Source organism: Aythya fuligula, chromosome 19 (assembly GCF_009819795.1).
Source record: "Aythya fuligula isolate bAytFul2 chromosome 19, bAytFul2.pri, whole genome shotgun sequence".
Taxonomy (NCBI): domain Eukaryota; kingdom Metazoa; phylum Chordata; class Aves; order Anseriformes; family Anatidae; genus Aythya; species Aythya fuligula.
Window position 1 is genome coordinate 11,608,760 of NC_045577.1, and position 12,926 is coordinate 11,621,685.

General features: G+C 56.7%; 1 protein-coding gene across 5 annotated transcripts in view; it reads left to right on the forward strand.

The window, feature by feature from the left end:
• Nucleotides 1-12,926, forward strand: part of ABCA2 (ATP binding cassette subfamily A member 2) — a 39,468-nt gene that overhangs the window by 2,314 nt on the left and 24,228 nt on the right. For 4 of the 5 annotated variants that reach the window (XM_032200062.1, XM_032200065.1, XM_032200066.1 and 1 more), the window contains exons 2-5: nt 9,446-9,539; nt 10,499-10,501; nt 12,069-12,180; nt 12,661-12,827. In XM_032200062.1, coding sequence (XP_032055953.1) covers nt 9,446-9,539; nt 10,499-10,501; nt 12,069-12,180; nt 12,661-12,827 — 376 coding nt within the window. The remainder of the gene's footprint in view (nt 1-9,445; nt 9,540-10,498; nt 10,502-12,068; nt 12,181-12,660; nt 12,828-12,926) is intronic. The other variant, XM_032200063.1, reaches the window with a different exon arrangement.

Genomic DNA, 12,926 nt, shown 5'->3' on the forward strand with positions numbered 1-12,926 from the left:
GCACCACCTTGCCCCCAGCGATGCCACATGAGGGTGCAGAACAGCAGCTCCATCCCAGAGAGAGAGCTGCCCCTAGCACAGAGCATGGTCAATGGCTGGATTTGGTGCAGCCCCTTGGATATTTGTGTCCTGATTACACAGGTGCCTTGTGCGTGTCACCTGAGCTGATCTCTTGCTTCCTTGAACTCTTGCTGCATCTAAGTACTGTGGTCACCTCGCACTCCCCTTGTGCATGAGGGCGACAGCCTGCCTGCTCCCAAGGCAGCTCTGTACCCTCCCAGCAGCTTGGGAGCAGAGCTGGCTGGTGCTGGCAAGCTAGGGCAGAGTCAGGCCTGTGCCAAAATCCAGCATCGTCAACCTATGTGGATCCCTGCAGCTTGCTATGGGGGGGACGGGGGGAGGCACACTGCCCTTGCCCAGGCTCCATCCGGAGCTGGACATCTCACCAAGGGAAACCAGCCCCTGAATCCCTTGGACTGACTCAGTGGTGCCAGGCAGAGGTTAGTGGACCAGACTGGGTTGATAAAGCATGGAGGAGCACAAGACCCTTCCCTGGCTTAAGTTCACCCTGTGGAGTCAGAGGTGGTGGTGGGATGGGAATGGGTGGACTTCTGGTGCTGTCATGGAAGGAGTGTGGTGCCTGGGCTGCCCTTGCTCTGCTGGCAGCTGACTGTTGGTGTGGGGCACTGCACTGGGGTGCATGCCTCAAACCACAGTGTCCTTTCCTTCCTTGTAATGCCTGGACCAGAGCCCTGGGGCAGCAGGGCAGGGGACAGGGAGGGTTTATCTCCCAGGCAGATGCCTTGTGCTTGGCAGAGCCCGTTGCTGCAGGCTCTGGGGCTCAGGATAGCTGGGGCCAGTCTCTTGCTCTGCCACTGAACTGTTAGTGGCCCTGAGAAAGTCGCCTTCATCCTGGCTCCCAGACTTTGGGGTTGTGGCTAGGTTAGCACTCTAATGAGGTACAGCAGCAGTTTTGAAACAAACTTTCTCCTCAGGCTCTGCATTTTCTTAGAGCTCAGATTGTCCACTTGAGAATGTAGCAGTGGTAAGTGCCAGCCCTGTGCAGAGTGGCTGTGTTATCAGGCAGCCGTGGGAGAGGGTCCTGACCCACTGTGCAACATGTCACTGCCTTCTGTGACTCTGCTTCCCAGCCCTTCCCAGGGAGGGGCTTGCTTTGTCCCAGAAGCTTGATCCTGCAGTGGTGGTGTCAGAAACCCTTGCTGTGGTCTTGAGATGTGGCAGTATGTGTGGGCTCAGCAGGGAGGCAGAGAAGCTGGGCCAATCACAGGATCCATGGCTACAAACAAAAGCAGTGGCGAAACAGGGCAGGAGCATACCAGAGCTCAACATCATTTCATCTTTGGAAAAAACTGACAAAGAGCAAGGACATCACCAGACAATCTTACCTACAGTACCTGTATTGCTAAGCTCCTGGGTGGTGGCTGAGTTGGGTACTGTACCTTGGCTGTGTTGTAGTACCCGTGTAAGGATTTGAGTCTTATCTGTGGGAGTATGACTGCCCAGAGTAGCTGATCTGTTCTAGGGGCTATTTGGGAGTTTGGTTATGATTTTTATTCTTCCTAGCATAGAATTTGAGGCAGGAGCCCTGGAGCATTGGAGGTTTGAGCAGAACAGCATCACCTCAGGATGGAGTGAAGCCAGGGCTCCCCCTGTCCCAAGCACAGGCAGTTCTCAGGTGCAGATGCTCAGCAGTCCTGAATGGTGCACGTTTGAGGATTTCTTTGCACAAAGGAAAAATCCACGACCTATGGCACCTTGACTCTGCTGGGACTGGGGGTGAGCAGAGCTGTGTGTATCTTTAGGGATGGGCTCTCAGATAACTGTCAATAGTTAATTAAACCTACACAGGATGTAAAGTGAACAGGTGAACTCTCAAGTTACCCCAGGCATCATGTGAGGGTAGAGCCAAGTGTGTTTGGCCATCTTTCCTGGTTGCTTTCTGTGCAAACATGTCTGGGACAGGAAAGCTTGTTGTCACTGGAGTTCCCAGCTTTGAAGTGCCAGTGATGGAAGGGTGCTGTTGTGTTTTATTTTGCATTTTATTTGAAAGTGCTGGCTGCGCAGGATTTTTTTTGAGGAATAGTAAAGAGCAGCTGAGACTCCAGGAGCTGCTTCTGTGCCTCACCCTGGCCATTTGGGACCTGCTGCAGCAATGCCTGTACCAGGACACAGTGCACAGGCCTAGGGCCACAGCACCCAGTTCCTGACGAGAAGCTCCCAGAAGCTTCTTCCCAGCGCTAGATGAGAGCGGGGATCAGCCTTGGGCGGGGTTTGATCAGGCTGGGCTCTGCACTGACTCAGGATGCTCTTTGCCCCCCTCTTTGTTTGCAGCTGGTGCTGGGGAGGCGGGGGTGGCACGCACAGGCTGGGCTAGTGGTGGCGCAGCGCTGCCAGGCAGCATCCCCCTGAATCACCACCACAGCAGGAGGCTGCTCGTACACTGCTGCAGGGGTGGTGCAGGAACAGCATAGGGACAGTGTGGCCAGGCCTGGCCTGGCAAGGGCACCTGTTGCAGAGCGATTCACAGACACGGCATGAGCTGCTGCACTGCTCCTCCCCGGCAGCCAGGGCTGTGAGTGTGTGCAGGGCTCTGCCTCGCTCCACAGCCTCTCCCTTCCCACAAAGTAGAGAGGGGTGGCAGTGCCTTCCCCCATACTGGAGTGTGGTCATGGCCCTGCAGGCGCTGGCACCATTCAGCCTGTGCTAAGGCCAGGCACCTCTTGCCAGTGGGAAGGTGGATGTGTCCTGGGCTTGTGTGGGTGTGTGGAACCTGTTTCACTGTGTGCTGCTTTGCGTGAGCCAAAGCTGTGAAGGGCAGCGCACTTTTAGTAGGCAGCACTGGGGCACTGTACAGGGGGGATGCTGCAGGACTCTCCAAGGGGCTGTAGGTGCTGTTTGGAGGGCAGCAAGGGGCTGTGAATGATTTCCTTACCTCTTCATGTGCAAAGCTCCAGAGGAGCAACAAGGAGCCAAAAACACTGGATGCTGTGTTGTGTCTGAGCCTCAGCCTTCCCAAGTGTAGCAGGGCTCACATCCAAGGTCCGTGCATGGCAGAGCTTGTGCTTCAGGTGGAGCAGACGTAGTGCTGGGCTGTCAGGACTACTTGTGAGTTGGCTTAAACTGGTCTCCCCCTCTGCAGGTGTTGGTTTGAGTGCAGAGAGGAGGTGGATGGGTAGAGGCTTTGGGTGTCACTTCTCAGCACCACCTGGGAGCAGTGCTGTGGCCAGCCCAGGAGCTGGTCCAGCATTGTCGCTGGTGCCACGTCCTGATGGACCCTTCCTGCTGGCACTCAGTGACAGCAGTGCCCTCTCACTTCTTTACTGTGAGGGTGACAGAGCACTGGAACAGGTTGTCTGGAGAGGTTGTGGAGTCTCCTTCTCCAGGGATATTCAAAACCCGTCTGGATGCCATCTTGTGCAATGTGCCTGCTTGGCAAGGCGGTTGGGCTAGATGATCTTCAGAGGTCCCCTCCAACCTCAGCCATTCTGTGGGGCTGGCACAGGGGAGGAGCTGTCCTTTGCTCTCCTGTGGCTCCCCTCTTGGGGTCATGAGAGGCTTCAGCAAGCCCAGGCAGGGATTTCCTTGTCCTCCAGAAACATCAGGACCTCTAGCTTCCCCAGGCTGTCCTGAGCCAACAGTGCCAGTGCTGTCTGCTGGGCAAAGCCAGAGGCAGGTTTTGAGGAGTGGAAAGAGGTGTCTGTGGGACCAGTGACAATGGGCACAACTTGGGCCAGAAGAAATTGTGACTAGACGCAGGGGTAACAGCAGCCAGGCCCAGTGGATGGGCCAGTGGGGTGGGTTTGGTGGCCCTGGTGTGACCAGGGTTGTACTACAGGTGGTCCCATGGCTTGAAGCAGGCCCTGCTTTGTCTGGAGCATGGTACAGAGACCGAGGCTGGAGGGCAGTCACCAAGGGTCAGGGCACAGGCCAGGCACGGCCTTTTGGTGTCCTAGCAGGGCTGGGGGTGCTCAGCCAGGTGGTGACCACCAGTGGGTATCAGTGTCTGGATCCCTGTTGGGGTGCCGCAACAGAACTGGCCTTGGATGTGGAGCATGCCTGGCAGGGAGCTCCACCTGGCTTCCTCTCTTAGGTACTGTGGGTTTGTGTGGATCCGAACACTGTGCTGGGATGCTGGGGTCTCTGATAATCTTCTCTCACAGAGAGAAGATATATATATATATATATATATATATATATATATATATATATATATATATATATATATATATATATATATATAATCTTATATATATATAATCTATATAGAAGATATATAGATTATAACTTAACCCATTTGTACTTCTCAGCTCTAAGACCATATTTGCAGTAAGCAGGTATTTGATGATGCTGCAACTAAAGTTTGGAGCCATCAATACACTTAAAATATTTTCACTAGTCTTTAAAATTAGGGTGTAGATTCTCAAGGAGTTGAACCCCTGTTCCCTGGGCCTCTTGCAGGCTGTCACCTTCTGCTTTGTGGGCAGTGCTGGGGCCTGCAGGAGAAACTGGTGGGGAAATGGCAGCTGCAGGGCTCTGTTCCCTCCCTCCTCCCCAGGGAAGAGGTTGGGCAAACCCTGCCCCTCCCTCTTAAATTCAGAACAGGGGCTCACCACAGGCCAGTCTTGACTGAGCTATGTAACCTGGTGCTACTATGCCTGGATCAGGCCTAGTAAATATCCTTGCTTCTGCCAGGAGAGCAGCTGTCCCCCCATGTCCTGGTGACAGACCAGGGCTGGAGAGGGTGCTGGTATGGTAGTTCTGGGGTGGGGGGACCTTGCTGGAGTTGCCACAGGGTTTGCGTTAGAGAAGTGGTTGAGAGGCAGCTGCCTAGTCCCAGCCTGGGGAGGCTCCTGGCTGCACCTCTGCTAGGCTGTGCTGGCTGAAGGTGATGGCCATGGGCTTAGGGAGATTTCTTGGAGCAGGCAGGAGAGATGGAGCGAACTTCTGGCTGATAGCAGTGGGCATAGAGAGCTGCCTCGGCCCTGGGCCTGGCTGCAGGGGGCATCTGGCTCAGCTATCCAGACATGCAGACAACCACGTGTCCCATGGCAGCTGGACTGGGGCAGCTGGGGACACCAGTGAAGCTGTCCTGCCAAAGTCCATGGTCCAGTGTCTGCTTGGCAGATGAAGACCTCACAGCCCATGGTAGCCTCTGGCTGCAGTGTGTCCTTCAGCTACCTGTGGCACTGGTCCCGAGTGCTGGCTGGCAGGGGACCACAGCCCTGTCAGTGGGGGTCACTGTGCCAGGCCGGGCCCTTTGCTCTTGCCCCTTGCTGGGCCTTGTCCCACGGGTTATGTCCAGTGCTTCCCCTAGCACGGTGCCCTCCTCTTGCCCCTGCACTTACTCTGCCAGGGTGTCATGTTCCAGGGCACTGTGTGGCCTCCCCTGGGAGCTGCCTGCCTTGGCCAGTGCCATGCGAGCAGCACTTGTGCCAGCCCCTGTGCCTGCCTGGCTTGGAGCTTCAGGCTGGAGCCAGGAGTGTGAGAGAGGCTGAGCACATGGGCCCGGCCTGCATGTGCACCATATATATGCCATGTGTACGTGTACATTCCCCCGCAGCTGCATGGACCATGAGCAGGTGCCCCACATTTGTGCAAACACAGCAGTGGTGGCCTCATCCTGTTCAGCCCTCTGGCCAATTGAGGTGGATGCCTGCATGTGGAGGGGCTTGTATGCATCTGTGGGCTGGATCCCTCCAGTAGCGGGGCTCAGGACCTGCCCCAGCCAGGCCTCCCCCATTGCTGGCACCCAGGCACCTGGGACCCTGGGACCTGTATCTCTCCTGGTGCTGAACTTGTGCAAGTACATGCAGAGCTGACCCAGTGCAGAGTCAAGAGTGGAACTGGGAAGGAAGGCGGTCCAGATCTTCTGATCAGTGTGGGGCATGGCTGGGCAAGTATACTGAACAGCCATGCTTACAAGGGCACAGCTATTTCTACTCCTTATCCATCTGTTTTTTGTAGCATCACTTCCTGGTCAACCAGATCCTTGCCTTTCCCTGTCTGTGCTTTCTCCCACAGTAAGTCCTGTGCAATCCCAAAATGCTCTTGCTGTGTCCTCCAGTGTTCCACACCCATAGGTGGTGACCCTTGCTGGCACTGTGTCCACTGGCTGCTCTGGTGGCAGGTGGCCCTGCTGGGTGCCACCCCCGTGGGGGACTGAGGCTGTGCTGGGACAGGGTGTTCCTTCCCCATGGGCAGGCCCCCTTGCCTGCCTATGTCCCTCTGCCCCGCTGTAGGGGGGCAGAGGCACTCTAGCACATAACCTGGCTGTGGGAAGGACTGGGCAGTTTGGAGCAGTTGCTGTTTCCCCTGCACTCTCTTAGGGCAGGCATGATGGGAGACCCTGGAGTCCAGCTGTGGGTGGGAGAGTCTGGAGGAGATGAGGCTGGAGTGTGGGTGGCATTGCAGTACCCTCTGCGTGATGGGCTGGGTGACAGAGTTCGGGGCATGTGCTGGGCTTGGGGGTGAGAGCACCCATGTCTGCTCTCTCTGGGTGTGAGGCAGCCTTAACCCTATGCCCAAGGTGTTTAGCACTGTGTGGGCAGCCTGGGGCTGAAAGGACAGGATCAGTCCCTGCGGTGTGGGTTGGTGAGCCCTGCTCTGCCACCACGTCTGTCTGTGTCAGGGGCACCCAGCCCTGGCATTGAGGGGCATGGCAGTGCATAGGGGGTGCCCAGTGCTGCTCTGGGGTCGGGGTCAGGGATGGGGGATATCTTTGCTACCCAGTCTCATTTCTGGTTTGTCCTGGAGATGGAGCCGAGCAAAAGGTCAATGACCTGCTTTAAAGAAGAAAAAAAAAAAAAAAAAAAAAAAAAAAAACACACAACAACAAACAGGCGCTTCCTTTTGCCAACAAGGACCAAACAATCCCCAAAGGAGGGACCTGCCTGGTACGGATGCAACATGGGGTGTTGGGGGTGGTAGTGGAAGGACAGACTTGCACCCGTGTGTGCACAGAGGCACGATTGTGTGTCTGGTAAACAGGCAGGGGAGGGGGGCAGGCGTGGGTACAGGGGTGGTGACAGTGGGAGTGGTGCCTGGGACCAGTGGTGCCACACAGACAGGGATCCCCCCCATCCCTGGCACCGCTCCCAGGCAGCCTGGCTTCCTTCCTGCAGCACCCCCATCTCTGTCCCTTCCAGCCCTTGTTCCACCGTTCTCTTCTTCCCTCCAAATCAGTGGTTCCCAGCATGGAGTGGGCAGTGAGGAAGCTTTGCAGGGAGCTTTGCTGGGGCTGCAGCGAGGCCCTTGAGCAGCACCTATGGGTGCAGCACCCATTGATGCAGCCATGCCTTGCCCACAGACCCTCCTGGTCATGGCCATGCACCAGCATGGGGTACGGGCAGAGGGGTCCCTCTGCTCACTGCCCTTTGCTGGGCAGAATTGTTTTTTATCTGAGCAGTTCCAGCCCATGGCTGAGGCTGGTGAAGAGGTGTTGCCATCAGAGACAGAAAGGCCTGGCTGTCACCTGTTGCAGTTTGTGTCTTTCCAGTCAGACACTTTTGTTTTAAAACCCTGTATTAAAAACAAAACAAAACCATTTCCCATTTCTGTGCCTGACCAATCTGGTGGCTTTCTATGATGGAGTGACTGCGTTAGTTGACAAAGGAATACCAATCGATGTCATCTACCTCAGCTTCTGCAAGGCCTTTGGCATGCATCCTGGTCTCCAAATTGGAGAGAGATGGATTTGATGGGTGGACCGTTCAATGGATAAGGAATTGGCTTGAAGGTCACACCCAGAAAGTGATGCTCAATGGCTCTATGTCCAAGTGGAAGCTGGTGATGAGTGGTGTACCTCAGGGGTCTGTCCTGGGACCAGTACCATTTACATCAATGACAGAGACAGTGGGATCGAGTGCAGATGACACCAAGCTGAGTGGTGCAGTTGATACAATAGAAGGAAGGGATGCCATCCAAAGGGACTTGGATAAATAAGAGAAGTGGGCCCACATGAACCTAATGAGGTTCAACAGAATCACAGAATGACATAATTGTTTAGGTTGGAAGAGATCTCCAAAATCACCTAGTCCAACCCATGACCTAACACTGACCGGTCCTACACTAAACCATATCACTAAGCTCTACATCTAAATGTCTTTTAAATACCTCCAGGGATGGTAACGTGACCACTTCCATGGGCATCCCATTCCAATGCCTAACAACCCTTTCAGTAAAGAGGTTTTTCCTAATATCCAGCCTAAACCTCCCCTGGCAAAACTTTAGCCCGTTCCCCCTCATCCTATCGCCAGGCGCATGGGAGAATAGAGCAATCCCCACCTCACTACAGCCTCCTTTAAGGTACCAACAAGTCAAAGTGCAGGGTGCTGCACCTGGGACAGGGCAATCCCAGACATGAGTACAGAGAGGGAGAAGAACTCATTGAGAGCAGCTCTGCAGAGAATGACTTGGGGGTTTTGGTGGATAAAAAGCTCGACGTGATGCAGCAGTGTGCATTTGCAGCCCAGAAGGCCAACTGCATTCTGGGCTGCATCAACAGAGGGGTGGGCAGCAGGTTGAGGGAGGTGATTGTGCCCCTCTGCTCTGCCCTTGTGAGGCCCCTCTTGGAGTACTGTGTCCAGGTCTGGAGCCCCCAGCACAAGAAGGATGTGGAGCTGTCAGAGTGGGTCCAGAGGAGGGCCACAAAGATTGAGCCCAGCCTGGGCTGCCTGTGCTATTGGGGTCGGTGTTTCCTGGGGATTTGCAGCAATTTGCCATATGCAGCTGTTTGAAAATCCTGTCCAACTGTTGCTTTCTGGGAAGGCACAGAGGGGGTGTAAGGAGGTCGGGATCCCCTGCACTGCCCCCAGTCATTCATGGAGATGGTGCCAGGTCCTGATCGAATGTCTCCTCACCCTGACAGCATTGAAGTCTGCTGCCTACATTGGGTTCACAGGTGAGATGGGGCTGGGAGCTCCTTGGGGCCCGGCTCCAATAGCAGAGCAATCACACAGGGGCACTCTGGGCATGCCAGGCCAGCCGCAGGGACCCAGCAGGGACAAGGGGATGTCATGACCAGGCAGTTGCTGGCTGGGGAGGCACTGCCAGGAGGGTGCCTGTGGCTCTTCATAGGCCACAAGGACCTGGGGCCGTTGTCCGCCCTGGGCAGCTCCAGCTGTGGTGGCCCATCTGGTCTGGGCTCATGCCCTAGCACACTGTCTGATGGGCCCATCCTGTCCCATGGTGCCCCCTGGCAGTGCTTTCCCTGCAGAATGGAACAGGCAGGGTGTGGGCAGGGAGTAGCTGGAGAACCTCAGGTGTCTCAGCCATTGTGGTGCCACCATCCACCTGGGCACAGTGCTGTGCTGCACTGGGGCATGGGGCAGGGGCTGCCCTAGGGACCTTCATCCTGCTCATGCCTCTCCCTGGTGGAGGTCCTGTCCCTGGCTGTCATAGTCCCTCTGCTTTGTGTCATCTGCAGTGGGTGCTGACTTTTGAGATCTTCATCCCACTGGTGCTCTTCTTCATCCTCCTGGGACTGCGACAGAAGAAGCCAACCATCCCTGTGAAGGAAGGTGAGTGTGATCTGGTGCTGCCTGGGACACGCATACTTGGGGGCAGTCTAGGCCCTCCCCTCCCCCCACAAGGCACTGGAGAGCTTTTCCAGCAGCTGTCCCCAGGAACAGCCTGAGGCTTAGGAGGACACTCTGACAGCTGGCAGGGACCCAGAGGAGCCTTTTGGGGACATAGGTTAGGGGAGGGGCTGCAGACAAGTGCTGTTGCAGAAGATGGGCCGGAGAGCAATAGGACTTCTTTGCCAAGGGAGCTTCCTGGAGCTGACCAGGACCAAGCAGCCTTCAGATGCCATCAGCAGGGACATCTTATCTCTGCCCGAAGGCATTCGTGGGACAGAGGGGTGGTGGGGCTGGGTGGTTCTGGGAGAGCTGCAGTGCCCCCAAGCACCAGGGGAGCAGCTGGGAGGCTCTGGGAAGGGACAGGGGGATGTGCTCTGTGTGCAGCTCCTTGCATTGCTTCAGGGGGACTCTGGGGCTTGCTGGAGCCAGGGTGAGGCCAGAAAATTGATGGGGCAGGAGCTCAGGGTGTCCCGGAGATGCACAGCTGGAGCTCCATGGGTACCGTGCTGTCAGGAAGAAGTGGCAATGCAGAGCTTGTCTGGCCTTTGTGTGGCAGCAAGATGCCTCAGAAGATGTCTCCCTGGGCAGGTACCTTCCATGGGTAGAGGGACAGATGCCTCAGGGCAGCACAGCGGAGCCAGGGGAGGCGCCGGCAGCTGGCGGCCATGGCCCAGTGTGACAGTGATCTGAACACATGCTGGTGAGGGAGACCCCAGCTGAGGAGCATAGGGGATGAGCTGAGGGTGGCCGGCGCTGCCCCAATTCCTGCCCTGGTGCTGATACGTGCTCTGTGTTGTGTTTTTTGGTTTGTTTTTTCTTTCTTTTCTCTCACATTTTCTTTTTCTTTCCCACCATCACCCCTGCCCGCCTGCCCTCCATGCCTCTACTGCATGCTCCAGTCTGTAAGTTGGTTGGATGGGTGGGTGCCTCTCCCCTTCCCCTGCCATTGCCAGCAAAATCTTTTGGGGAGAAAGAGACCAGTTTGGATCAGCTCACTCTGGCCTAATTAGCACCTCTGTAACCTGTTGCCTTCCTTCTCCCTCCTTGGCTGGTGAAGATGAGCTTGGGCAGTGCAGTGTGGCCCTGCCTGACTACCTGCGTTGTGCCAGCCACCTGTGGCCCTCATGGCCCTGGCCCCCGCTGTTGCTGACCAGCCCGGGCCAGCTCCAGACACTGCCTCTAGTGTGTTTTCCTTGCTGAGGCTGAGTTTAGTAGGTGCTGGGGCCACTCATGGCTGTGACCTTGGCTGATTGGGCTGCAGAGGGCATGCCAGGCCAGGCAGAGGCCCCTCTCTCCCATCTTGTTGCCTCTCTCCTGGGGCAAACTCTGCTGCCTGCAGGCTGCAGTGCAGCTCATGATCGCCCAGTTGTGCCTGTGTCCCACCAGCTGTCCCCAAAGCAGCCAGTCTGGAGGCAGCTCTGGTCCCCTGCCACCAGGTCCCTGTCCCAGTCCCTTGCAGCTGGGACGGAGCTGGGACACAGCACTAGCAGAAGGAATCAGAAGGACAGCAAGAAGTCACCCAGATGCTAGTGTTGTCACCTCACTGTGGCACAGCTTTCAGCATGGAGCCCATCTCAAGCAGGCTGTTGGCCCATCTATCTATGCCGGGCCATGTCTGCCCTGGGCTGTCCCCATTTGTGCCCAGAAGCCCGTCTTCACCAGCTCTCCTGTCGCAGCTGTGTTAACAGCACTGACCCACCTCTAACCAGGGGCACCAGTGGGTAAAGGGCTAACCCCACCCAGCCCTGCCAGGTGCTGCCCAGTGACAGCCTTTGGTCCTCTTCAGGAGGGATCCGTGCAGGCTGCTGTGCTTGCCCTGCCCAGGGAATGAGGGGGAAAGGCTGCGGCTGGTGAGGGCTCCATCCTGTCTGGGAGTGAACATTTGCTGCCTCCTCACTGCTCCTCATTTTGTCCATCTCCCCCCTCACCGTGTCTCCATTTCTCACCTCCATCAGTCTCACGTCGGGGCAGCCAGGTGGGGAGGAGGATGGGTCTCAAGAGGGGCCCTGGCCTGTGAGTGACAGCTCTTCCCTGTTGTATTCTTCCTTCTTCTCTTCCTCTGGAAATGCAGCAGTGCCTCTGAGGTTACTAACAAGGGCGGCCAAGAGGCCAGGGGAAGTTGGTGGCACTCCAGTGGGCAAGTGTCAGAAGTCAGCGTCATCCTGGGGCTGAGTGGCCACCATCATCTGGGGGGGAATGGGCACAGGCAAGGTGGCACAAGCTGGGGTGGCTGTGGAGGTGGGCATGATTTGCCCCCAGCCCCAAGGGGGTGCCAGCAGGGACAGTCTTGGTGGCCATGCAGGAAGGCTGCAAACTTCTGACCTTGGCTGTCCAACGTCCCCTGGGGCTCGCAGGGCGCACCAAGTGCTTCTCTCTGAACTGAGTGTCTGTCTCTCTGGTGGCCCCTGCCTCTCCTTTTTCCTGCCCCTGCCTTCCCCTGCCTCTTCTGTGCTCTCTCACTGGCTCCAGCTTTCTACACGGCGGCCCCACTCACCTCGGCTGGGATCCTGCCTATCATGCAGTCCCTGTGTCCCGATGGCCAGCGTGATGAGTTTGGCTTCCTGCAGTACTCCAACTCCACGTGAGTCACACTCTTGCTGCACTGTTCTTGGTCCTGCCCATGTGCACACACACATGGACATGCAAATATGTACACATGCATGCACACGTGCCTGCATGCATGTACACACATGCACATGTGCACAGCATGCCTGTTCTCACACTGGCAACATCCCCCTGGGGAAGGTGCAGAAGCAAGCATCATCTGATGCATTTGTGCGCAGCGTCCCTTGTCCCCTGGGAGCAGGGGAAATCTCAGCCCATCTCCCCTGCACTTGCAGCATCCCAGGTGCCTTGCACTGTGCTGGGAGGAGGTGGCCCTGGGGACACCTGGAGGTGCTGCAGCTCTACTCTGCATCCCTGGCACATGTTTAGGCTCAGTGCAGGCGAGTGCAGCAGCATGAGGCCATGCTGTCTGGGTGCTGCAGTTCCTGAGGGGCCCTTCCCCCTGGGCAATGTGTGTTCCATCCCTGAAGCTGCAGTAGTGCTGTGCTCCCTACAGGGTGACGCAGCTCCTGGAGCACCTCAGTGAGGTGGTGGAGCAGAGTAACTTGTTTGACCCAGACCACCCGGGCCTGGAGGAGGAGCTGGAATCCCTGCGTCGGCGCCTGGAGGCCCTCAGCAGCAGCGAGCCCAGCTCCATGGAGACCCACTTCAGCAGTCAAGCAGGTAGGCTGTGTCCTGCCAGGGATGGAGGTGTTTCTTCACGGGGTGCCCAGCAATGTGGCAGTGCCCTGCCACTGCTCCTCCTGGCTGCATGCTATGAGA